This window comes from Ammospiza caudacuta, chromosome 21 (assembly GCF_027887145.1).
Source record: "Ammospiza caudacuta isolate bAmmCau1 chromosome 21, bAmmCau1.pri, whole genome shotgun sequence".
NCBI lineage: Eukaryota > Metazoa > Chordata > Aves > Passeriformes > Passerellidae > Ammospiza > Ammospiza caudacuta.
The window spans coordinates 8716184-8743117 of NC_080613.1; the positions used below are offsets into that span (position 1 = coordinate 8716184).

Below are 26934 nucleotides of genomic sequence, written 5' to 3' on the forward strand. Positions count from 1 at the left end.
ATTGTTTTAATTATTTTCTTCTAAAATTGCAGGCTCAGCTTTCTGTTCTTTCTCCAACTGAATTAAGAATATCCACAGATCAGGTCCAGAGGCTCTCCACAGGCTGCAGCTCCTCTGTGTCAGGGGTAGCAGCTGTCAGCCAAGTAACACTGACGTCATTTTTCCCCCAAGTACAGTAAAATCACACTTGTCCTAGTAGCAACAACAGATTCCTGTGAGAGCACAACGTTTTGTTAAGGTTTTTAATTAAGGTGATTTGGGAGAAGATGAGCCCCAGAGCAGACAAACATCTGATTTTGTTCCTGACGGTTTGGTGCAAAAGGTGAACATTGAGCAACGGGAAGCCTCTTGTGAATTCTGCTAAAATGAAGGGGATGAAGCAACACTTCAGAGAAGCGGACCCCTTCTCTGGGGTCACTTGATTCCTGTCATCTCACCTTCCCCAAATGCCTCTTCCCCTTTCTCTGGGAAAGAAGAAACTGCCGGGCTGCGCTCTCTCTGCCTCTCGCTCTCCCCCTGCTTCTCACTTTCACTCCCATCGGTTTCACGTTCCCTTTGCCAGGCGGAAAACCTCGCGGAGCTCCGACCCGCCACCAGCACCAGCACCACCAGCAGGAGGGCTGATCCTGGCTCCACCCAGCGGGACTTTCCTGGCTTCCTCCAGCAGGGAGCGGGGGGAGCAGGAGCGCTGGGAGGCAGGAGCGGGGCCGAGCGCTCCCGCGGCTCCTGCCGGGTTTCTACTGTAGGCGGTGCATTCCTCGGGAGGGAGGGAGGGAGTGCGTGCGCCCGGTGCCTTCCCACACTCCGCACTGCTCTTATTTAATGGGGGTCTCCATGCAGGGCAGGCGCCACAGGAGGTTTGGCGGTGCCCGGCTCCCCTCGCAGGAGCCATGGAGAGCGCGGCGGAGATGGGAGCGGAGGCTGCGGGCAGCGCGCTCGGAGCGGGGATGCGGCTGCGGCAGGACCTGCGCAGGATCCGCTGTGCGCTGCTCTTCTGCCTGCTGGCCGTGCTGCTGCTCATGCTGCCCATCGCCTACCTGCTGGTCGGGAACCTGAGAGCGCCCAGATCCTGCGGACAGGTAAGGCAGAGCCGAAGGGAGGGATGCGGGACCCCAGGAGCCTCTTCAAAATGCAGTTTTATTACATCCAGGGTTGTGAGTTACAGAGCCTGTGCCTACAGCCGTCAGCTCCAGCAGCAATGTCTGGAGACCCTTTGGTTTTGGTTACATTGCATTATATATTTTCTTTTGGTTACAATGCCTTCTATACTTTTCTTTTAGTTACAATGCATTCTATACTTTTCTTTTGGTTACAATGCATTCCATTCTTTTGGTTACAAATGCATTCTGTACTTTTCTTTTGATTACAATGCATTATATACTTTTCTTTGCTGAGCATCTTAGTACACTAGAACCAATCTATACTTTAACTTTTTTTTACCTATAGCTACTATAGCTGCTATACCTATAGCTCATAACTACTATAATTACCATATTTATGTTACTGTTCTTCAGTCACTAAAAGTCAGTATATTACAGTTTAAGCTAGAAGTTGTTTTTAAGTTTTCTCACAATGGATAATTCTGAGACCTTTTTTCTACTTGCAACTTTGCTGACTTGTTTGCCCGTGCTCTCTTTCTGCTTGGTAAAAACATCATCTCGTTTGGGGTGGGTTTATCCTTTGCTCTAAGTCAGAAAAACCCCTTCTAACTCACACACCCTTTGCCTCCTTGGTTAGCCAGTAATTCTTTTCTTCTATATCAAAACTTGCTTCCACCTCTATTCCTTCTTCAGATCCTACATCTAAAAGTCTTTCTGCTAAGCATACATACCTGTGAGACTTTCTTGTCAAACTTTCATCCTTCTCAACACCTGGGCACACCTGAGCGCCGTCTGCACCTCCCAACGGAGCCTCCCTGGAGTGCTTTTAATTCTCTTTGTGAATTTCTCCAGTCCGTGAAACATTTTTAATGCTCTTTGTGACTTTCTCCTGTCTGAGGGCACATGTGAGACTCACTGTTGCATTCCTTCTTCCTCACCCCGAGGATAAATCTGATTATTGCTCGTTCTTTTTTAACTAACGGTTTCTTACTTTCACTGAGGTCACAAGTGAAGTAGATGGCTTTGAAACTTTTATTGCTGTGCTGCAGGGAATGCTTAAAAAATCACTGATTTCTGCTAGATTTTTGATGCTATGGCTAATTTTCCTCCCTTCTTTTGGGTTAAATCTGTTACTTCCTTGGCAGTGTCTAATTTCAGGAGTACAGGACTGTTTAACTTTTATTGCTGTGCTACAGGGAATACTTAAAAAAATATCAGTGATTTCTGCCAGATTTTTTGATGCAATGGCTCATTCTCCTCCCTTCTTCTGGGTTAAATCTGTGGCTTCCCCTCACAGTGTGTGATTTCAGGAAGATCTGCTGATGTCAGTGGGTCAGTCATCCGTCACTGGGCTGACAGCTACAGCTCTGGTGAATAATTAATTGTTATTAATGTGAACTTCTGATTTGAGGCAATTAAGGGAGTCTGGCCCTAAACTTCACATCCTGTTTTTAACTCCCCATTAGAACTTTCTCTCAGTCCAGGTCTCCTCTCAGCTCTTCTCCTTTGCCAGACTTTGCTCCCAGCCATACAAACTTCCATGCTGCTCCATCCCTCCTGCAATTCCCTATTCCCATGGGAGGCTGTGAGCTCAGTGCTCTAAATTGGTGAATTAAGCTTTGAATTTTAGCTTCAGGTCTGAAATTCCCCAGTTAACCAGAAAGCAGGGGGTGGTTTTGGGTGGCCTCAAAGGCAGTTTGTCCACTGGCTCGAGTTTAGCCTGGGGATGTTCAGGGAGGGCAGAGCTGCTGGTGGCTCCCAGGGCTGTGCTGGCCCTGCTGGCACCCCAAGGCTGCTCTGCCTGGGTGATGCTCAGGGTGCAGCATCCTCTTCCTCACTGGGTTCTAATCTGCTGCAGCCCCTCAGGCTGGTAAATCTGGCAGTTTCTTGAGTGATGCTGCCCTGACCGTGTCACTGCCGTCAGTTCCAGGCTGCCCTGCCTGCAGGTGCCACAGCACAGATTCCCTCAGGGGCTGGGCACGATCTCAGAGCATTTGGGGGCCTTCAGTTCTGGAAATGTGGGATTACAGCACAGCAGAGGCTGAACGTGGAGGAGCTTTGAAAGCTGGGTGCTGCTTGAAGTTGGGGTGGTAAAATTCACAAGGTGGTTTGGGCATTGTGCTGCTGCTCTGGGTTTGTTTGTGTCCCACCAGAGAAGAACAGTTCAGTCTTGAAACAATCTTGGAGCAGAAGAATAATCACATGTTAACTTGTTTAATCAATCCAATGCGTTCCTGGATCATGACCCCATTGGCAGGGTTAGCAGAGAAAAGTTCTTTTATGAGTGGGTTTGGCTCCTTAAGAGGAAAAGCACATCATAAACGGTTGGAATTGCAACTCTGGTATGCATTCCCATGCACCTGCTCCTAATTAGCAACACGTAATGTTTCCACAATGATGTTACGAGGTGATAGAGGAGTTACAACCTCTGTGAGTCCCATGGAGGAAGAGGAAAGTCATCGGGGCTGGCAGGGTGCCAGGGGTGCTGTGGGAGCAGCTGCACCTCTGCTGGGCCCTGCCACAGCCCGATTTTCATTCATTCTGCTGCTCTGTGTGCCCACCATTCCCTTTGTTGGTCTGTGTGCCCACTATTCCCCCTGCTGCTCTGTGTGCCCACCATTCCCTTTGTTGGTCTGTGTGCCCACTATTCCCCCTGCTGCTCTGTGTGCCCACCATTCCCTTTGTTGGTCTGTGTGCCCACTATTCCCCCTGCTGCTCTGTGTGCACACCATTCCCTCTGCTGCTCTCTGTGCTCATCACTTACTCTGCTGCTCTCTGTGATACTCTCTGTGCTCACCATTTCACTCTGCTGCTCTCTCTGCTCCTCTCTGGGGTCACCACTACCTCTGCTGCTGTTGGTGGTCATCATTCATTCTGCTGCTTTCTCTGCTGTCCTCTGTGCTTACCATTCCCTGAGCTGCTCTCTGTGCCCACCACTCACTCTGCTGCTCTCTGTGCTCATCATTCCCTCTGCTCTCTGCGCTCACCTCTCACTCTGCTGTTCTCTGCGCTGCTCTCTATGCCCACCATTCCCTCTGCTTCTCTCTCTGCTGCTCTCTGTGCTCACCTCTCACTCTGCTGCTCTCTGTGCTGCTCTCTGTTCCCACTATTCACTCTCTTGCTCTCTGTGCCCACCATCCCCTCTGCTCCCTGTGCCCATCACTGTTGTCCAGCAGGACAGCACACAGGGTGGGTGTCTCTGCCTGTGTGGCTGCCTCTGAATGCCCCAAGGAGCCATACCCCCCAGGAGCCTGCAGGTTCAGAGAGGTTCAAGCCCTGGGAATATTTCTGGGCATAAAAGGTCTCGGGAAAATGTCTTTTTGCATTTCATTCTGCATTCAAAGCTTGCTAAATGGCTCTGTCCTCATGTGCCCCACTGACAGCTCAGGTCAGGAGTTTGGGACCAGCCATGTGTGGCAGAGCTCTCTGGGGCACTGGTTTGGGGTGTAGGTGCCCTGGGCACTGTGGGATGAGTGGGCAGCCCCGAGCTTGCCCCAGATGAGCATTGGCCTCCTGACCCTTGCACCCACAGGAGGAGTCCTCTACTTGCCCCACGGAGCTCTGCCCACACACAATTGTCACCTTCCAGTGCTCTGGGGACAGCCCAGGGAGGAGGGAGGGACTCAGCAGGTGAGGAGCACATGGAATTCCTGAGTGCTTCCTGGAGCCAGGAGGAGAAGGGAAACCTGGCCAGGTTTGTGTAACAGGGGAGTGTCCCTGGGCAGGCTGCCCACAGGGCGAGGCACCTTGGTCATCCCTGCCTGGCCCTGGTGTCACCTGGTGCCTCTGAAGGGATGCAAACTCATCCCTTTCTCTGGAAATGTCCCTTTCAGGAAAAAGCAGGGCAGGTTATGTCATTACAGTGACATGTGTGGGCTACCAGTGTTCTCTGTGTGTCATGGTGCAATGGATGAATAATTCCAGCCTGGTGATGGTTTTCCCTGGACACCTTCCAGGCTTCCTCCATGCTCCTTTGGGAAAGAGAAACCACTTTCTTTTGTGCTTCAGTCCAGAGGGAGGAGAGGAAAAAAGCGTTTTTGAAACCAGGACACGTGGCTTGTGCTACTAGCAGGAAATCTATTTTAAGGCCATAGTGGTGCCCTGCTGGAGGAAGGGCAATCCTTCCTCAAAGAGAAGCCAAGTTTCAGGCTGAGTTCCCAAAACCATTGATGGAAGGGCACAGGAGAGCAGCTCTGGCTGCCTCAGCATCCCACTCAGCAGAGCATCAGGTCCTGTGGCCTGGAGGAGTTGGTGTTTGGGTTTATTTTTCATGGCATTCTTGGCGCACCACAAGCAGCATAAATAGGAATTGCAAACCCTGTCCCAAAGGTTGGACATTCAGCTGTGTACCAGATCTGTGCCATGTCAGCTGGCAGTGGAGAAGGGACCTGCTGCAGAGCAGGAGGAACTGGAAAATCCCAGAGGCTCCACCTGGATCTTGCTGGAAAGCTGGCAACAAACCCCAGGAGAGATCTGCCCTCATGGCCTGCCCATAAAGGAAGGAGAACCTCAAAAGCTTCCTGATCTTTGGGGAAGGAGAAATACCTGGGGAGGAGCAGCAAGCACACCTGGATGGGCCCAGGTGTTGGGATTCTCCCTCCAAAGCCAGCACCAGTTAAATCCTGCTGCTGGATGCAGATGTTCCTTGTGAGCACATGCCTTGGGTACAGCCTCCCACTGGGCAGCAAAATGTTCTGATTGAAGCCAGTTTTTACTGGCACAGACCAGCTCCTGCCAAAAATTCCCAGCCCAGGCCATGCAGCATCTCTGAAGTTAGAAAAATTTTGGTTTATGTACTGCACATGTCCTGCAGAGCCCCTCCCTGTGAAACAGGGCTGAGATGGAGGAGCTGGGGGAATTCATTCAGCTCATCAGCCCCTCTGCCTGCACAGCCAGCTGCTCTTGCCACGCCACTGGATATCAGCCCTCCTGTTTGGGTTTAGAATACCTGGATACAAATGCACTGGGGCTTTTTGGAGGTTTGTGGTAGCAGAAGTGTTCAGCACCTAGCAATGCCCAGGGCCATTAGAGCTGCCTGCTCAAACATCTGTGAGTCAGCTCAGGGGGGGGTTTTCAGCATCACTCAGTGCTTGGGCTCTCCACAGTGACCAAAGGGAAAATTGAAGCTGTGAACTTTACAGAACCACAGCTGAGCAAGGAAGGGAAAAGAGAGAAAAGCACTGATTGTGTGAGTGTTCTGCACTGGCTCCTGCTGCTCAGCTCTCCCTCCCCATCCATGCACAACAGCTGTGCCTATTTCTGACACCTGGCCATTATGCAGCATTGTCTGCTGCTAAAACATCTTCTGCAGGAGAGTTGTATTTATATTTACACATGTATGAGATAGCACAATTAGGGAAAAGGAGAACAGCCATACCTTTGCCAAGCAACAGAATAATTTCACGCCTTGCTGTGTCCCCCTGCTCTATCTGCTCTGTCCCATGCAGCTCCTGCACCTGGAGTTTCCAGCTGGATTTCTTAGGAAACAAGTAAATTTAGGTTTAAACAAAACCTTTTTGTTATCTTTTATGAAGAAGCAGAATTCTTCTTGCTCTCCTTCCCATTTTCCTGCCACCTCTGTTTGGATTGCAACATCCAAGTTTATACAAGGAACTTCAGCAGAAGTTAAGCTTTCAAGTATGTAAACAGTTCCACAGAAGTTGCATTCTTAAATATAGGTTTGGGATTGGTTTTTTTCCCTGCCTGCAGAATCCTTAGAGAATGGGATCAATAATGAGAATTAGTCACTTGGGAAATAGGTAGGAAATGCCACTCAAGGAATGTGTAAATATACTTCTAGGTGAATACACCTGGCTGAAAGGCAGGGGAGAGTGAGGGAAATCCTAAATTCTGACCTTGTGCTTCCCACCAGGGCAGGGGACAAAGGCTGGGGCTGAGTCACATCAGCAGGGTTAGTCACCACAGAGAGCAGGACCTTGAAACTCCTCACACACGAGGAAAGGCTCAGGAATCTCCTGCACAGCACAGCACCAATGTTCTGGACGTTCACCCAGTGCCACACTGGAAGTTCACACCAGTCTGTGCCAGGAGGCTGCTGGGGCTGGGCCACACATTTCTGTACAGGTGGGCGAGGGAATATAAAACAAAAAGGAGAATTTTTCCTGTTGTTTCCTTCTCAATTTTTTTCCCCACCAGGCTGGAGCAGCTATTTTAGGAATGACTGTTTGCTGCAGCAGCACACGGATGTTTACTTCCAGTAAAACATTAAACTGCCTCTGGCTTTCCTGGAGCAGCCCCCAACCCCAGGCAGGCCAGGATGCCTCTCCTTCCACAAACATTCCCCTTCCCCAGCCAATAGAAATTCTCTATTTTCTCCTTCTCCTGCAGTGTTTGAGACACAGCCAGCAGGAGCCAGCTCCAGCATCTACATATTAATATTGTTCTAGGTTTTATTGGGCAAAGTGCCTCAAATACTTTGTTATGAGCTGACCAGGGGTGGTTTATTCAGTTTATTCTGTGTGGTTTTGGTGTCTGCCCATAAAACACACCATGCCAGCCCTGTGTGCTCCTGAAAGATGTTCTGGGATGGGGGTTCCTGACAGCCCTGAGGGTCAATTCCAAGGGTCAGTCCTGAGGGTCAGCACAACCCAGGCTGCTCCAAGGGCTGCTCCTCACAGCCCTGCGAGGCCAGATGTGAGGCAGCATCCTCAGCATCTGGCAACATCCCCCAGCACCCCTCAATATCCCCACCATCCCCCATCATCTCCCATCATCCCTAGCACCCCTCACCATCCTCCACCATCCCCAGCATCCTGCAGCATCTCCCAACATCCCCAAGCATCCCACACCATCCCCAGCACCCCCAGCATCCCACACTATCCCCCAGCATCCCCCATCATTCCCCATGATCCCCCAGCATCCCCAGAACCCCCAGCATCCCACAACATCCCCCAGCATCCTCAGCATCCCGCACCAGCATCCCCCCAGGATCCCACAGCATCCCCATCATCCCACAACATCCCCCAGTATCCCCATCATCCCCATAGCACCTCCCACTATCCCCAGTATCCCCGCTACCCCCAGCACCCACAGCACCCCCACCATCCCCAGCACCCCACAGCATCCCCCGACCCCCAGCCTGCTCCCTGTGCCGTGCCCAGTGACTCAGGAGGCACAGCGGGTGACTCAGGGCACCGAGTGTGTGACAGGCACAGCCCCTCGGGACTGCCCCAGCTCGGTGACAGCCAGGCAGGGCCTCAGGGCCATGAGGGCAGTGGGAGTGTCCTGCTCCAGGAGGGAATTGCAGAGGAGAGCAAGGATGAGCCTTTCCCCAGTGCGGACCCCAGCAGCAGAGCTCACCCTGCAGCTGCTCCCTGGCTCTGCTCAGCTCCTGCTCCCCAGGAGGACACCCAGAATTCCAGACACACCTAAGGAACAGCCTTGGTCTGGGTGAAGGACAAAAGGCAGGTGGAGCTGACCCACCTCAGTCTCTCCTGGTGTTGTGGGGAACCTTTGCTCCTGTAAGGGCTCAGACCTGGCTGCCTTGAGGAGAATCTGTCCCTTTGCTCTTCTTGCCATGCCTGGATTGAGGGCAAGAGAGGCTCCAGCAGGGCTGAACCGTCACCATGCATGGCTGGGTCACTCTGCTGGGGTTTGTCCAGCTCAGAACCTGACAAATTCCCCTGGTCCTGGAACCTGTCAGAGATGAGGGCAGCTCTAAGCCAACAGCAGAAATGTCTTGCAGTGAACAAAGACTCATCAGGGCTCACCTTTTAGCCAAAATGCTCCATCTGAATTCACTGATGTTTGTTGGGGAAGATGAAACAGGAAAGCCTTATAAATGTGATTGCCTGGCAAAAGATTTTGAGAATATGGAAACTATAAGTGAGATTGAAATGAAAGCAAGCTTTGAGATCCCTCAGTTACTGAACAACTGGAAAACAATGGTGTGGCCAGCTGAAGGTGATCCCCTTTTGATGGAACAACACCCTCTGCTTGCAGACAGGCCCAAGGGTCAGAGCAGACCCTACAGCTTGGCAGAAGGGGCCCAAAGAGGAGTTTGGAGGGTTTAAAATGTAACACAGTATGATAATGTAATGGTTCTTATAGGCTGTATGTAAATGCCATAGGATTTGTATCTTGTACTAGATTGGTTAGTGAGAATTAGAATATTCAACACAGAAGATTTATTTTATTGTAACGGGAACCTCGCTCTCTTACCGTTTTACTCTCTTACCCGCTCATCCTCTCTCTCTTACACCCTCTTTACCACTGTCTCTCTTCTCTCAGGCCTGCTCTGAGCTGTGTTTGGCAGCTCCCAGCAGGGCCCTGCACCCAGGCCCTTTGCAATAAACCCCAAGTTCCACAACCTGGCTCCAGAGATCTCTTGTCTCCGTCTGTCCCCACGGTCCTACCCCTCCGACCCTCTGACAGATGTTACTGCAGCTGTTCCATGTTCTGGGCTAATTCCCACAGCCCCTCTGAGCTGATTGCTGTCCCTGTCCCTGCAGGTCACAGAGGAGAGGGGCTCTATCTTCCTGAAGCAACGAGCACTGGCTGCTGGTGAGTTTGCCACCCTTTCCCCTGTGGTGTTGCAATCCCAGCACACCTCTGCCCTCAGCACCCCAATCCCTGCCCAGACAAGCCAGGCAGGGCACACTGAGGGAGATAACAGTGGGCACAGTGAAATGGGAATATTTCTAACCCCAGGCTGGGAAAGCTGTGCAGGCACAGGCTTCCCCCACAGCTCTGCAGTGTTGGGGTGTTGTGAAGGTCCCCAGGAGGAGGTGAGAGATGAGAATCTGACTACAACTTCTCAGAAGACTGATTATTATATTATATTATATTATATTATATTATATTATATTATATTATATTATATTATATTATATTATATTATATACAAAAAGGCTATATTAAAACTATACTAAAGAAAGAGAAATGAGTCATCAGAAGGCTTAACAAGAATGAGTAATAAAAAACCTGTGACTGACCAGAGTCCTGACACAGCTGGCTGTGATTGGTCATTAAATTAAAACAATTCACATGCTGGTAAACAATTCTCCAAATCACATTCGAAAGCGGCAAAACAGGGAGAAGCTAAAGTTTCCCATCTTCCCAGGAGAAGAAATCCTGGCAAAGGGATTTTTTCATAAAATATCACAGTGACGCTGCAGGGTCAGTGGGACTCCCTGAACAAGCACCAGCAGGGATTTGGGAGCCTGTGCTCCTCACAATTCCCCTCTGTTTGCCTCCAGCAGTTCAGGACACAGCCACAATGTGCCCTGCTGGTGCTGCAGCAGCTCTGCCAAACTCCCCTGTTTGCATTTATCACCTCATGGGGGTCAGTAAGAGTTCAGCAAATCATCCCTGACTCAGAAAGAGCCTGCACATTTCCTCAGGGGAGTCAATTACTGTGACCGTGTTCCCAGGGTTCTTGGACTGGGGAAGAGATGAGTCTGACTCCATGTTTCAGAAGGCTGATTTATTGTTTTATGATATATATTACATTAAAACTATACTAAAAGAATAGAAGAAAAGGTTTCATCAGAAGATTAGCTAAGAATAGAATAGCAAAGAATTATAACAAAGGTTTGTGGCTTGGGCTCTCTGTCTGAGCCAGCTGGCTGTGATTGGCCATTAATTAGAAACAACCACATGAGACCAATCCCAGACGCACCTGTTGCATTCCACAGCAGCAGATAACCATTGTTTACATTTTGTTCCTGAGGCCTCCCAGCTTCTCAGGAGGAAAAATCCTAAAGAAAGGATTTTTCATAAAAAAGATGTCTGCAACAAATCACAACTCACATTTTGCTGACTTAGGGAAAGTTCTTACCCCAGAGGGTGCTGGCACTGCCCAGGCTGCCCAGGGAATGGGCACGGCCCCGAGGCTGCCAGAGCTCCAGGAGCCTTTGGGCAGCGCTGCCAGGGGTGCCCAGGGTAGGATTCTGAGGTGTCTGTGCAGAGACAGGGGTGGGATTGATGATCCCTTCAGTCCCTCCCAGCTCAGAATATTCTGTAATTTTATTATTGAACAGCAGCAAACATCCTCACACCATTTTTCTCCCTTTTCCCTCAGTTACAGACACTCTCTCCAGTACAGAGAAGCCACGAGCTCACCTGACAGGTAATTCTTGTTCACCACTAAAGCCTTTTTACAGCCAATGTTGTGGTTCAGTAAGCTTGGTCCCTGTGGGTCTGGTGGGAGCAGGTGTTGCAGGAAACATGAGGAGCAGAATAATCAGCTTTGCCTTGTTGAGCAGGCCAGGCTGAGTGCAGTGTGTCTGCAGGAAATGGCCCACAAAGGGACAGCTGACAGAAATGTCACTTTTCTGAGCTGTTTCTTTCACTGAATGACCAGCTTTTGTAACTGAACTGAAACAGGTTCCTAATGTCTAAGTGATCTGCTGAATCCCCAGAAAAGGCAGGGAAGGAGCTCATGTGAGCCCTTGTGGAGCAGTGAATTGACAAGAATTACAAGTTTTGGAGCAAAATCTGGCCAAATCAAGCTAGTTTTAGTTTATTTTTCTGCAAAGCCTGACTCAGACTCCACACACACCATATTCCCATTAATCCTCTCCCCTGTTTTCAGTGAGATAGTCTCTGACACATTTCAGAGCAAGCAGGGAAAGGTAATGCCAAGCTGAGCCCTCTGAGCTTTTATGTCATGGTGGGAAGGTGCCATCACAAAGTCCTGTCACAGGGTGGGCTGCCAGGCCTTTCCAAAGAGCTTCCATGCCTTCACAAAGAGTTATCATCCATTTCCAAAGGGTTATCATCCCTTTCCAAGAGGTTTCCATGCCTTTCCAAGGGTCTCCCAACCCTTTCCAAGAGGCTTCCATACCTTTCAAAGAGTTATCATTCCTTTCTAAGAAGTTTCCATGCCTTTCCAAGAGGTTTCCATGTCTTTCCAAAGGGTTTCCATGCCTTTCCAAGAGGCTTCCATGCCTTTCCAAGAGCTTCAGTGCTTTTCCAAGAGGCTTCCATGCCCTTCCAGGGGTCTTCCATGTCTTTCTAAGAAGTTTCCATGACATTCCAAAGGGTTATCTTGCCTTTCCAAGAGTTTTCTATGCCTTTCCAAAGGGTTATCTTGCCTTTCCAAAGGTCTCTCATGCCTTTCCAAGGGGCTGCCAGCATCTCCAAGGTCCCCATGTCACCACCTCAGCCTTGAGGCCATCACCACCCCAAGGACCTTGCCCTGAGACATCCCCCACCCTCACCAGCTCCACCCACATGGAAAATTTAGGTATTCCCAGAGAAAAGTTCCTGCCTGGCTCCAGTGTGGATGCAGTGAGTGCCAAAGGGTTTTCCAGCTGGCCTGAGGCCTTGTATCCCTCTGCAAAGCACAGCTCACTGCAGAGGCTTCCCCAGCACCCCAGGGTGCACTTTGTAACCTGAGAAATGCAGGAAATGCTGGGATGATTTCCTGCAGAGAGCCAAATCCATCCCCAGTGCTCTATCACTCTGCAGCTCAGAGCTGATGCATTCCCAGCACAGTTTCCTTTCCTTGATTCAGCAGCTCCTTCCTGAGGCACATCCTTGGTGCCTTTCCCTTTGCCATGGACCTCCAAACCCGGCCTGGCCTTGGCCATAATCACAGCTTTGCTCAAGTTTTAAGGAGCAAAAGGAGCCTGTCTGCTACTGTAAGGTTTTGGTTTTTTAAAACCTCCCTGACAGAGAGGCCCAGAGGCTCCAGTGTGGATGCAGTGAGTGCCAAAGGGTTTTCCAGCTGGCCTGAGGCCTTTTATCCCTCTGCAAAGCACAGCTCACTGCAGAGGCTTCCCCAGCACCCCAGGGTGCACTTTGTAACCTGAGGAATGCAGGAAATGCTGGGATGTTTCTCTCATATTTCCTGCAGAGATCCAAATCCACCCCCAGGGCTCCATCACTCTGCAGCTCAGGGCTGATGCTTTCCCACCACAGTTTCCTTTCCTTGATCCAGCAGCTCCTTCCTTTGTGCCTTTCCCTTTGCCATGGGGGTTTCTGGAGCTCCAAACCTGGCTTGGCCACAATCACATCTTTGCACAAGTGCCAGTTTTAAGGAGCAAAACCTTGCTAATTTAAGGTTTTGGTTTTTTAAATCCCCCCTGGCAAAGAGGCCCAGAGGCTCCAGTGAGTCAGAGGAGCAGCCCAAGCTCTGCCCTGCTGCTGGGAACTTCCCTGGGTTGCACAAAAGCCCAGCTGCCACAGGGAAACACCCAGCAGTTTTCTCCACATTTCTCCAGCCCCTATATTTACAAAAAAATTCCTTTGCTATCATTCCTAGGCAGCCTCCCAGGGTCTGTGTCCATCCTCTCTGGCATTCCACTGAGGGCTAGTCACTGCTGGCCATAGAAAAGAGCAAGAAAAGGGGAAACTTGAAGGAATTTTCTCTCTCCTTTCTGTGCTGTGCTGTGTAGTCATCAAGAAACTGAATATCTATGGATTTTCTTTGACCTTTTTTTAACCTGAACATATTCCTGGTGCTTATCCCTGTGGCAATGAATTTCCCATCTTAACAGCACTTTGCAGGCAGAAAATATTTCCTGTTATTTTCAACTCTGTGCATAATAATTTCTTGGGCTCCACCCTGGTGCTCTCTTCTCAGAAACAATTACTTGAACACAGAAAATGTAAAAGGAATAATTATTCCCCTGATTTTTGTTACATTCCCCCACCTCAGGTGTTGTTTTCAATGTGAAGGTACAAATCCTAAACTGTAGGAAATCTCTTCCACACCTTTATTCTGTCTTTTTCTAGTTTTAGGCACATCTATTGTGAAGGTAAGAGCAGAGGAGTGAGAGGAATGAGAATTGGATGGAGTTCTTTGGGAATGCACTGATTAATTGGCAGTAGCAGAGCAGCTCCATGTTTTGGTGCCTGTTCCTTTATGATAAATCTTCCAGCTGCTCTTGGCCTTTTTAACTCACACTGAGAATTTTTATTCACCCAGTCTGGAATCGAGATCTGCCTTCCCTGATGGCTTTACCCACTGAGATGTGCCAAAACCCAGCTCAGAGTCCCCTCCTGTGCATTAATGTTCATTTGGGGCTTCTCCTTGCCTTGCCATCACATCCCCTCCCCACTGACTTGGTTGGGTTTGGGGTCAGAGTTCAGGGCAGTGCCTGTTCCTTCTTGTCACCAGCCTGTGGCACAGGGGATGGCCAATGCTGCAGGACCTCGTGCTGCTGGTGCTGCAGTGGTCCCAAACCTGGCACTTGGCTCGTGCTCCTTCTCATGTGGTCCCAAACTTGGCTCCTGCCTTATCCTCCAGCTCATTTAGTCCCAAACCTGGCACCTGGCTCATGCTCCTCCTCATTTCGTCCCAAACCTGGCACCTGCCTCATGGCTCTTCCTCATTTGGTCCCAAACCTGGCTCATGCTCCTCCTCATTTGATCCCAAACCTGGCACCTGGATCATGCTCCTCCTCATTTGGTCCCAAACCTGGCACCTGGATCATGCTCCTCCTCATTTGATCCCAAACCTGGCACCTGGATCATGCTCCTCCTCATTTGGTCCCAAACCTGGCACCTGGATCATGCTCCTCCTCATTTGGTCCCAAACCTGGCACCTGCCTCATGCTCCTCCTTGTGTGGTCCCAAAGCCACCTCTAAATGTGGCCAGAGCCTCATTTCTGCCTCCAAATCACCTTTATTAAACCCTCAGGGCATGAACTGGAGCAGCAGAGGACACAGGACCTTGCACCACAAGGGCTTCACCACAGGCTCCAGACTCCTGTTCAGACTCAGAGTTCAGGATTAGTCTTTCCCATTGGTGCTGAGAACTGCAGAAACCCCACAAATTCAGCACAAAATAGATCCCAAATCTGACAGGCAACAGGGATTCTCCAGCAAGGGACTGAGCCAAAAGGGATTTGGGGACAGGAGAATTAGGGGATGCCAGAAATTTATAGTGTGTGAGAAAACAGAAGGAACTGTGGCAATGAAGCTCTTATTAAAAGCAGATTTTAATTTCTTTAAGAATTAGCATCATAGGTATATTTGCAGGAAGAGGAACTCCAGAATTTAGGAAATAAATAAATAAATGACAAGTACAAAGTACAGCTGCTGCTAGAAAAGGAGCTGTGCTGTATTAAAAAGCACTTGAACATTCATTTTTATTCTCCTGTTACTGAAAGCATGGGAAAAACTAATTAACTTGAAAATAGAGAGCATCAATAGAGGGAGATTCATCCTAAAAGGGAGGTTAAAGCTGTGAAACCTGACTAATTCTGGAAGTCAAGAAGTCATGTAGTTCATTTGAGATCTTATCATATTCTAAAACTAATAAAATCTATTTTATAACTAATATAAAAATTCATTGTGGAATTGAGTGTCATTGACATTTTAAATCCATCATTCTACAAGAAAAGAATATTTCACAGGCAGCTTCTCTTCAAATTCCCCCAAAATTCCAGAGATGGAATAGAGCCCAGGACATTTTCTGGAACTATTCTGATCTTTCCTCATTCTTCCCACCTCAAACAAGATTTCCTCTGCTCTCTGAGATTAATTGCTCTGAGCTCTTGCAAAGCTTAGAGTGATCCAAAGCTAGCTGAGCTTTTCCCAGGATTCAGAAAGTCCCTGAACTGAGGGATGATGCATTGAGGTGGATGCAGATGAAGGCAGACCAGGAGCACTTTCACTTTCTTTTATTCTTTTATTCTTTTATTCCCCACTCCATTGTCTGTAACCTTTATAATAGTTCTATAATTTAGCTTTCCTTGCTGCCACAATCCCTGTCTGTCTTCCCCATCCCTGAAATACTTTCCCCATCCTTTGCCTCCTGGGAAAAGATCAGAAGGATTTGATACTTCAGCACTAAAAAAAAAAGGCTGTTATTTTGTTGTGCTACCCAGAGAATATAAAAGGAATTGCACTCTTAACAGCTTCCTGTATCCTCATGGATTATTCACTATTGGAAAAGAGGGAAACAGATGCCACTAGGACATGAGCACATTCCTTTTTCTGAGTCTCATTTCAGGATGGACCTATAGGTTATTGCCAAGGGAATTCCAAAGCCTTCCCTCACCTGCATTCCATTGCCCTCCTTCCCATGCACACACCCCTTTCCCCAAATACTGAATAAAAATCAGCTTTAAACATTAACAAGCTCATTAAAAAGGTCTCAGTTCCTGGAACTCTGTTCCCTCAATCTTTTCTAAGCATCCATCATTCATTTTCCAGGTTCATTTCAATACCTGAGATAATCTTCATGGTTTTTATCCTCTTCTTCCCACTGCTGCTGTTTTAGCACAACAATTCCATGTGACAGGCAGTAAAGAGCAGAGACAACTCTTGATTCCCTGCAGAAAACCATGCAAGGGCTGAGGTTTATTGTCCTCTCTGTTGAGTGTGAGAAATCAAAGTGGTGAAGGCAAAAGGGCAGCAATTCCCTCATTTTTCCCCTGCAGGCTGGGAAGCATCCTCAGCTTGGATCAGACCGAACCTGGGGTCAGGATTGGAGCTCAATCTGCTCAGCACAAGATTGGGAACAAAAAAAGCCTAGAGGAATGTTGAGGCTGACTCCAAATGTAGTATTTTGTTCCAGACAAGCATTAAAGAAAGAAAAAAAGGGAAGAGAGGGATAAAAATGGTTTAAAATAGAATGTGTTGCTTTGGAATCGGAGCTCTTGAAGCACAGTGGGGTCTTTGGGGTTTTTTGCTAAAATCCAGTGACTTTGGTAAACCAAAAGCAATTCTACAAGAGATGTCCTTGAGAGCACAGAGGAGGAGAAGGGCTGAGGAGCCCCAACCCCCTTAAGAAAAAGCAGGAGGAGAAGTCCAAGTGGTGACACATCGTGGTGACCAGTGTGGGCACTCTGCAAGCTCAGCAGTGTCTTTCTAAGAAACAGAATTGCAATCCACCCCTCCTGAAGGAAAAGCTGGTTTAGAATTTCCTCTTCCTGTGCCCAACCCTTAGGTACAAGCGTGGTACAACTGTCCCAGTGCTGGTGTCACCTGAGGACAAGGTTTTCACTCTGGAAATGGGTGAGATGGGAAGGTAAAGCCATCTCCATCTTCCCAGTGCCAGGAGACCCAGCCTTTAGGATGGACAGCTCATCCCTTGGGGTCTGACCCACAACCAGGACCCCCAGGCACAGCTTACACTGTCAGGATATTCCTAGAGCACCCTTGGCTTTCAGTCCTGGACACCCTGTGGGCACCCTGGAGAACACCACTGGGCACTTGTCCTGTGTGGGAAATGGACTTGTAGAGAGTTTTTAGGGTTTCCTTCTATCAAACCTGCAGCTTCACCTTTCCCTACTCATTAAATTAAGGCTCTAGCGAGCTGCAGGGGAGTGATGGCACAGGAGAAGACGAAGAAGAAGATGAAGAAGAAGAAGAAGAAGAAGAAGAAGAAGAAGAAGAAGAAGAAGAAGAAGAAGAAGAAGAAGAAGATGGAGAAAAAGAAGAAGACGGAGAAGAAGAAGAAGAAGACGAAGAAGAAGAAGAAGAAGAAGAAGAAGAAGAAGAAGAAGAAGAAGAAGAAGAAGAAGAAGAAGAAGAAGAAGAAGAAGGAGGAGGAGGAGGAGGAGGAGGTTTTATCAAACCCTAAGGGATCTTAATTCAATGGGTAGGGAAAGGGGAAGCTGCAGGTTGGAGTGAAGTAATCCCAAAAAAAAACACAACAAAACCCTAAGGGTTTGATAAAAAGGTTTCTTTTAGGGTTTCTTTCTATCAAACCCTAAGAACTCTCTCCAAATCCATTTCCCACAGTCCTGCAGCCCATTCAGCTCAGTTTTCAAGCCCTGAAATAGGAACATTTCTGCTCCAGCTTTTTTACTCACCCTGTTTAAACCCCAGTCCTCTCAGAGCAGAGATTTCAGGTCCCACGCACCCTGTGCCACCCTGACCCACGCTCCTCTTCCTCTCTCTCCCCGCTGCAGTGAAGAGGCAGGACCTGGCCAGCACCGTGGGGAGCCACATGCCCATCCTGCAGTGGGAGGACAAGCGAGGCCTGGCCTTCACCAAGAACAACCTGAGCTACTCCAGCAACGCCCTGGTGATCCCCGTGTCCGGAGATTACTACGTGTACGCCCAGGTCACCTTCCGAGGGCCCGTGGAGAGCAGCCACAAGGCCAGCTCTGTCACTGAGATCATCACCAAGGTCACTGACAGCTACCCCGAGCCCACCCAGCTGCTGACGGGCACCAAGACCCTCAGTGAGAACGGCAATGGTTGGTTCCAGCCCATCTACCTGGGTGCTGTGGTCTCCTTGGAGGTGGGAGACAAGCTGATGGTCAACGTGAGTGACATCAAGCTGGTGGATTACACCAAGGAGCACAAAACTTTCTTTGGGGCCTTTCTGCTGTAGGGCTCCAGCCTGCAGCAGATGGTGGGGGATCCCTCCAGGGTCATTGGGGGCATTTTGTTGGGTTTTGGTTTTGTGGGAGCATGTTGGGGTGAGATCTCTGTTGTTTGCCTTCTTCTTCCTCTTCGTCTTCTTCTTCTTCTTCTGTGCCATCACTCCCCTGCAGCTCGCTAGAGCCTTAATTTAATGGGTAGGGAAAGGTGAAGCTGCAGGTTGGAGTGAAATAACCCCCCAAAAAAACACAACAAAAACCAACCAAAAACTAACTAAAAAAAACCCCAAAAAACCTCAAGAAACCCCAAAAAAATCCCAAAACAACAAAAACAAAAAAAACAAAACAAACAAAAAACCCCAACAAAAACATAAACAACACTCAAAAAACCCCAAAAACAAACAAACGAAGAAAAGCCAAATTATAAAAATGGAGGGGGGAAAATGTATTTTTGAAAGCAAAAGCTGAAAGTTTTTCAAAACTTTGTAAGCTAAGGAGGAACATTTGATACCTGTGGGTAGGAAGTTTCTTCTTGAATATTGAGCTAGGCTATGTCCCAAATTCCACCTTCAATGTACAATTTCCTTAACTCCAAAAAAAAAGTGGTTTTGAGCTTTCTCCAGCACTTTCAGTATAGTTTTGCATGACCCTTCTTCAGATTCTCCTTTCTAAAAAGTAATTACTTCTCATAATTTCCTTATGAATACATTTACTCAGTACTTTGCACTAACATAAAGCTCAGGTTAATTATTAACTGCTTAATTAATCCCTTCCAACTTCCCTGTAAAGTAGATTAAAATTATATCATGTGCTTTGCAGCAGCTACTTGAGATTTTTGGTTTTTCCAAAAAATTAATTACAGTTCTCTAAGTCCCTATACAGCCTCAAAATATTTTGAAAAAGATCTAGGGAACACACAAAACACTTTTTGTTTCAGCATGAAAGTGGAATGTCCCCTCCAGGTCCTAACTTTAGGATAACAGAAAAAAAAAAAAAAGAAAAAAGAAAAAAAAGCAAAAAAAAACCAAGGTAAAGAGAGACACAGAGCAAAATTTTGCACACTTCTAAATCAGCCACTGAAATTTTGGGAGAAAACCTCTGCCGTGTTTTGCTTTTCATTATATTTAATGCAAGGCAAATGCAACTGAAGAAATCACTGCTTGGGTTCCAACCACAGCTGATGGTGGCCCCAGGGGACCCCCCAGCCTTGCCCTGGGTGAAGGTTGGCCACCAGTTGTCCCCACATGGTGAAAAGAACCAAAAACAGCATCCTGGTGGAGCTCAGGGCTGTTTAACTTCCACCTGCACTTATTCATTTCCACAGAGCTTTCTGCCTCTCGGGGAAATGCCCATTTTCCCCTCCCCTCCTGCAGCAAACGCATCTCCAGCAGTGCCTCAGGACCCTCATGGGTTTGGACTTTACACCCTGAGCAGCCCCGAGGTCTCACAGCCAAGCACCCACCAGGCTCTGCAGCTCTCCCCTGCCTCACCTCCTTGGATCTCCTCCATTTCTCCACTTCTTGCCCAGAAATGACAGCAAGGCTTTGGCCCTGAGTTGATGTTTCCACCCAAAGCCCTGGTGGAGCCCCAGGTGCCCCCATCAGTGGTGAGGAATTGCAGTGGTGGGGATGAGGGGCTGTGTCTGCAGAGATGAACTGGGCACAGGCTTTGTGCTGGGGACAAGCCCATGTGTCCATGGCAAAGCCCTTCCCACCAGGAGACCTTTTGTTGCTCTAGGAAGATCTCTTGAGCTGTCAGTGGAGCAGCTGGAGCAGGGAGAGAGGCCAAGGAGATTGGGAAGGGAAGAAAGGATCAGAGCAGGAGGAGGAAAGGTCCAGCCAACACCAGGATGTCTTCATGTCTTGGTGTGAGGACCTTCCTGCTGACATGAAAACTGGCAGGTCTTTTGTGGTAAATCATCTCAAAGTGGAGGGGCTTTGCCCATTCTTCCCTATCCTGCAGTTCCTGGACCAAAAGTTTCAGTCCTTCCCTGTTTTAGGCGCATCAGAACATCCAGGACTTTGCCACCCTGCCCTGCCCTCTTTTCCTGCTTCCAGATTTTCCTTGAGTCTCATCACTGAGTGTTGGCTCCTGGCACAACTCTGCCAATTTGGGGAGCTTGACAAATTCCCTGCATCAAAACCTCATCCCAGTTTGGCTCCCCGTCCTTTCTTTGACTCATCCTTCACCCTCCCCACATCCACATCTCAGCTGTCCTCTTGCTCCCTCCTGCCTTCCTGGCCCTGTCCATTAGGTGCAAGGACATTCTTTGTCCAGATGCCATTTTTACACTCAATTTCTCCAGCTCACAAAGAAAAGTGACATCTCAAAATAGGTTTGGATTGGAGAAAGTAAATTTAATTTATCCTGCAGGCACATGGAAACACCCAGGGTCAAGGGATCCTCTTAGGTCTTTATGATCCAGATCGCTTCCATCTTTGAGCCCTTATTCCTATTTTATCTCCACCTGCCCAGCCTAGTTTTTTAAGCTGTGTTTGGAGCAGTTATTCCCCAATTATCCCTTCAGTGCTTAGCACACACAACCTCAGCCTTTTTGTGGTGATCCTGCTCCTTTTCAGGGCTCTTCCTGCTGCTCAGAGACCCCCTCCACTCAACCAGGGTGAAACCTGCTGAAATCCCCCACTCTTGGCAATTCTAGACAAAATTACTCCCAGTGAAACCCTGAGACTTTCCATAGCTCAAATTTTGTGAAGTGTTCCCCCAACACCTCACGTTGAGTCTTTGATCACTTGGTTGTGTGCCCAAAGCAGGATCTGAACTCATGAAAACACAAAATCTGCAGCTTTTGGAACATGTAGAGCACTTTAGGTGACCAGCACACAAAACAGCATGGTCAGTCTCATAAAGGAAGATTTGAAATCATTTTTCCAAGACAGCTGATTCCCGGCAATTAGGCAGGAGAGCTTCTGCAAAGGGCAAAATAGTGTGAAATTGGTTTATCCTTGGAGGAAATTGGAAGGGAAATTCTCTCTCTTCTGGGATAACTACAGTAATTCAGAAAGCTTCTCTTTTCTACCATTGAGCTGATCATTCTGAGGGCACAAGGCAATCCTGACAGGCTGGGACAGCAGATTCTCAGGGAAGCTGTATCCCAAGGCACCATCACTGAATCCTGGTGTGCTGAACGATGGGAATTGTGAGGGCTGGGGCAGAGGAGTGGGGAATGCAACATTTGGCATACAAAGAGCCAGAATATGGGATATACACACAACTTTTATTTTATTATTTTCATGAATATTCCATAGAAGTCCCCAGAAGTTCCTTTAGCAATAATGAGCCTTTTCTATCACGGGATTTGTGTCCACTGCACACTAAAGATGAATTTCAGCAGCAAAATGTTGCCTGCTGCAGCTCCATTCCAGGTGTGATTCTCCATAATCCATAGAAATATTTATTTTAGTCCAGTTAGAGCTTTTGCACCCCATGACCCACACCAGCTTGGAGCACATTTAGCACACATTTTATAGGACATAAAACAATATATGTGGCATTACTTGTTTTAAAGTGGTGCAGGCATATTGATCCCCACATGCATCCTCATGGAAATTCTCGATATTCCCTTTTTTCCCCCCTTTTCAGTGCTAATAATGTTACTGTACCAGTGACCAGCACATAAAATAAGTGTTCTGGGGCTGATTTTGGCCCAGTTTTATATTAGATATTCTTCCACAGAAGTCAAAGGCATGAAGGCAGAATAAAGCCACTTTAGTGAGACCAAAGTCAAGCTTAGAGGGAAATCTCTCCAAGAGACTGAACCTAAACTGTGGATTCTCAGAGTTTTAATTTTTTTTTTTAAGTTAAAAAAGGACACAAGTATTCTCAGAAACTTGTGTTTGTTGAGCTAGAAAATATAAAATGTTTCTGGAGATGTGAAAATGCCCAGGCATCAGCATTTTCAATTAAATGAGAAGCTGGTGAGATCTGGTCATGGGAAGTAGTGACCTTAAAGTCTGTGGTCAAGCTCAGCATGTGCTTTGTTTTGGGAGGGCCTGTGAAACTAAAACTATTAGGAAAAAAAAAAATGGAATCTGGAGAAAAAAATGTGAAATAGGCAGCTTGAGCTAAATGAGGTTAAACATATGGTTTTAGGTTTTGACCCTCCCGTTTCTTAGGAAAAAGAACCCAAAAGCACTTTTCAGAACAAAACCACTGAAAGAAGAAGTATCAAATTATTATTTAACAACTGCTCAAAATATTCTAGCTCTTAAGAGTTGGCTTCTTCCCTAATCCTTTTCATCCCCCAAAAAACTAACACTAAGCACAACCTAAATTCATCAGAGTTCCTACCACTTCCTTTCCCCTTAAAAACTGAATATTGATAAATAAGCATTAACTTTCTCTCCATGCACACGCAGAAATAAATTTAGTAAATTTTAATCAAGGTATAAAGAAAGCAGCTCCAATCCTGCCAACATTTATTTGTGCTGAGCACAGCCCTGAGCATGTGGCTGAAGGGGATCATGGTAAAAACCAGCTCCTGTTTGGAGGATGGGAGGAGTAAAACCTGCATGCCTCAAATTAAAAAATTTAATTGTGTTTATCCTCAGCTCCATCATGGTTTGGAGCAATCTTCCAAATCAAGGAGCGACTGCAGGGACTGTCCAGCACAGGGGTGTTGGCAGGATCAGAGTCCAAAGGATGGACCCAAAAGATGCTGCTGAGATGATTTTTTGGCAGGGGATGTGATGAGCAAACCTCTCCACAAAGGAGGTCCCCAACCAAGCCCAACAGATTTAGGAATTCGCTTGAAAATTTCAACACAATATTCCAGAATTTTGAAGGAATCTTGGTTTTTCACCCTTCTATGGCACAACTGACCACCCTGTCCTTTGTTTTATTTGTCTTGTGAGTGGCCCATCATTTCAGATGAGAAATGAGGAGAGAATTCATTCTTTAGAAGAATCAGAAAATGTCAAGGATCTTTGCCCCGATGTGGGTGTTACACACCAGTAATAGCATTTTGCTATTGTAAGGGATTTTCTAGAAGGGATTGTCTTTTGTCTTGTCCCTCAGCACTGAGATGTATCTTTACCATAAGAACTGACTTAACTTCTTTATATTTTCCCAAGTTTTATGATAATAAAAATGCAGCTTAACAAATGTGACCACTTTTGATCCCAGTCCCTTCCCAAAACACTAATCACAATTAAGAGTGACCAGCTAATGCTGATGTAGAAGAAACCAGTTTGATTGTGTGTAAATGTGTGAATAATCATTATTTCATGCAGTTAGAGGTCCCTCAGCAAGGTGAAATCAGGTCCAGACTTTCCCCTGAGAATTTACAGACACTTGCACTTCATAAGGCAAAAACAACACGCAAAAAAACCTCAGCATTTTGGGAACTCTGCATTCCCAATTGCTCAGCTCCTGGCTGACAGACACAACCCAACCAGGAAATTTTGGCCAGATGAGAGTCCAAGTGAAGGCAGCAGAGCCCTGGGCACCCCTAAACCCATTCCAGCTCCAGCCTGGCTGTCCTTACCCTCCCAGCAGAGCAGCAGCATCCCCTGGGTGTTCATTCCTCATCCTGGCTGCTGCTCTCTGCAAATTCCTCTGCTGCCAAGAATGCAAATTCCTTCCTTTCCACCAGCAGCACTGAGAGACATTCTCCCATTTGCCAGATTATTTCTTATTCTCAAAATTTGTTTTGTTTTCCGGGCTTGAACTCAGAGCATCACATCTAAATTTCTTCAGAAAAGGTTTCTGGGGAAGGGCTCTGTGCTCTGCCTCCTGGAAGCTTTTCACTGGATTACTCTGGTGAAGGAAATTTGTTTCCCCTGCTTTCCACTCACTTGCAGATCCCTGAGAGGTTTTGTTAACAGCCTCTGTAGATCAGCCAGGAGTTGATTAGACACTGGGAATCAAGCTGCTTTCCCCTGTGACACCAAAAAGATATCACTTGCTGTTATGCTGGGTGTTTTTTTCTTTTTAATCCAATAACTACCTCACATTTAGCAAAAGCAAAACGGAATTTTACTATTACTATTTTCTATTTTAACTTGAGCAAAGCAGAATTCAATTTCACTGCCATTTTACTCCATGCTTTGCACATTTAGGGTAATAACTTGAGACTCTTTGTGGTCTAAACACACTGAGTGTGAGCATTCTGCTGCATTTTGCCTTCCTTTAATCATATCAAAGGTGTCTGCTCTCAATAAATCCAGGCTCCCTGGAGAGAGTGGAGGGGGAGAGAGGCACATCCCTAGAAGAAAATCAGTCTCCTAGCATGGACATCCTAGGGAAGGTGGGGATAACTGGGGTGCTTCTCTCCCAGGCTGGAGAGGGATTTTTGTGGTGTTTTTCTGGCTAAAGATGACCCAAGCAGCTGGTGAAAGGGAAAAACCCACTGCTCTCACTGTGGGGTGGGTGGATAAATCTTTGTGGGGAGGGTTTGATGTTGAATCCAGAGCTGGGCACCAATCCTGAGGGGAGGGTGACTTTTCTCATGCTGGAAAGGCACTGCAGGGAATCCATGCTGCAGGCAGGACACTGCCACAGGAGCTGGGCATTCCCAGCTCTCCAGGACCCAACCACAGCTGGATTGATCCCTCCAGCCCTGTTCCCCTTCTCCCAGCTGGGAACAAGATCCCAGGGGGCACATCCAGCTCTGGGGTCTCCTCTGCAAGGCTTTATCCCCATGGAGGACGCAGCACGAGCTGAGACAAACTGGAAATGATTTTCCCTCCCAGGAATTCCAAGCCTATAAAATCCCAGCTGATGTGCAGGGATGTGTTTCCCATCTCCCTCAGCATCCAGACAGTCTCCCAAAGGAAAGGAGAGCTCCACTTTTATTTTTTGGTGAGTCCTGGTGCCAGCACTGTCTGCAGTTCTCTCCCAGAGTGTGAACTCTGCAGCGACACTTCCAAATCCCCGTTTCCTGATTGCTAAATCCCTTGGAACAACACAAAAATCATTGCCTGGGAGATCATAACCCAGTTTATTAAGCAACATAAGTCAGCAGTGTTCCGTTTCTTTGCTGAATTATGAACTAAAATAGCTTTCCAGCTGCTCTCAGTCTTGCACAAATCTCCTTACGTTCTGCCATTGATTGTAGAGTTTTATATTAAAACGTCAAAAAAAAGGTTTGCTGCATATTTATTGATACTGTACATAGAGATGTCTTAATTTTATGGAAGAGAAATTGTAATATTCATGGTATAAAGTTTAGATCTGTTATACTTGATGCTATTTCTTTGGGAAATTAGGTTCACAGATAGTTCTTTCAAATGTTCTTTATGTCTTAAAGCGAAAAAATAAAATTAATTGGATTCATATTTATTCCTGAGTGTTATTTTATTCTAATAAGCACCAACCAAGTGCTCCATTCACAGCTGGGAAGGGCAGACATTTCCCCATGTCAAAGTTTATGGTGTGCTATAAATGTGTAGGGTTGGGTTTTTTATATAAACTATTAATTGCATTCAGAATACACACAGAAATGAGCAATCCTGGCATTTCCAGAGCAGTGAAATTAAACCCTATTCATGCAAGGACAAGGTTCAGACATTTCCCTGAGCCTTTAAGGGTTTTAGAGAATTTTGTTCCAGTCTCATCTGAGTAATTTTCAATTCCACAGGTTCCTTTTTTAGTTTCTAGACACAACTGAATCTGACCTACATTTCTAAGGGTGCCCAAGTCCCATTTCTAAGGGTACCCCCTGAAAGAGGCAAAACAACTCCCAAAGATAAGTAAGGCTTTTGAACGAAAAAACTATTTTCCCATTTAACTGCTTTTTACTCAACAATAAGAAGATTATTTAGTAAAACCTTGCTTTGTTTGGGATTTCTTTACAATTTCAGAACACTGGAACAGCACAGGGTTTATGATTCACAAAAGAGGCCTTTATGGGGATTAACCAAATTGCTAATTCTCACAATAGGCCCCATTGGACTGTGTCCAACAATTGCTATTTCTCTAAACAGAAACAAAAAAACAACAAAAGGAAAAATTAATTCTGTGTCCTGCCGTAGCAGTTGTGGCTGATGAGTGCCAGCTAAAGAGCAGGGCTGGCTGCAAGCTGCAGTCTGGAATTTGGGTGTCAGCATGGCTTCTCCCAGAGCCTCCAGTGCTGGGCTGACTCTGCCAGGACCATCTCCCTTCCCCAGCTGATTGCAGAGGGCTCAGAGGCAGGAATCCCACCCTGGCTTCATTCCTGAGCTGAACCAGACCCTGCTGGGGAGGGAAGGCGTTTGTAGCATTTCTGTCCTAGGGTGACGTTAAGATGCTTGCATCCCCATTCATTGTTCTGTCTATGCTGGATATCATGTTCTGTGCCTTCAAGTCTGGCTCTGAAGAGTGAAAGTTTGGTTTTGTTATCAGCCTGCTCCGCCACAGCTGGTGGGACACAGAGACAGGGCAGTACATGGTGCTGCTTTTGCTTTTTGCTTTTTGCTTTGCTCTTGCTCCTGTGTGACAGTGTTCACAGGTGTCCCAGGATGAGGGAAGAGATGAGGATCTGACTCCATGTTTCAGAAGGCTGATTTATTATTTTATCATATATATTATATTAAAACTATACTAAAAGAATAGAAGAAAGGAGTTCATCAGAAGGCTGGCTAAGAATA

At 47.2% G+C, this 26934-nt stretch overlaps 1 protein-coding gene across 1 annotated transcript; it reads left to right on the forward strand.

Annotated features, from left to right (window-relative positions):
* The first annotated feature begins 890 nt into the window (after window positions 1-890).
* Window positions 891-19869, forward strand: TNFSF15 (TNF superfamily member 15). The gene is made up of 4 exons (XM_058818294.1): window positions 891-1079; window positions 9572-9623; window positions 11143-11190; window positions 17933-19869. Exons 1-4 carry the CDS (start codon window positions 891-893, stop codon window positions 18358-18360), a joined length of 717 nt encoding a protein of 238 aa, XP_058674277.1. The 3' UTR covers window positions 18361-19869.
* Window positions 19870-26934: the final 7065 nt, after the last annotated feature.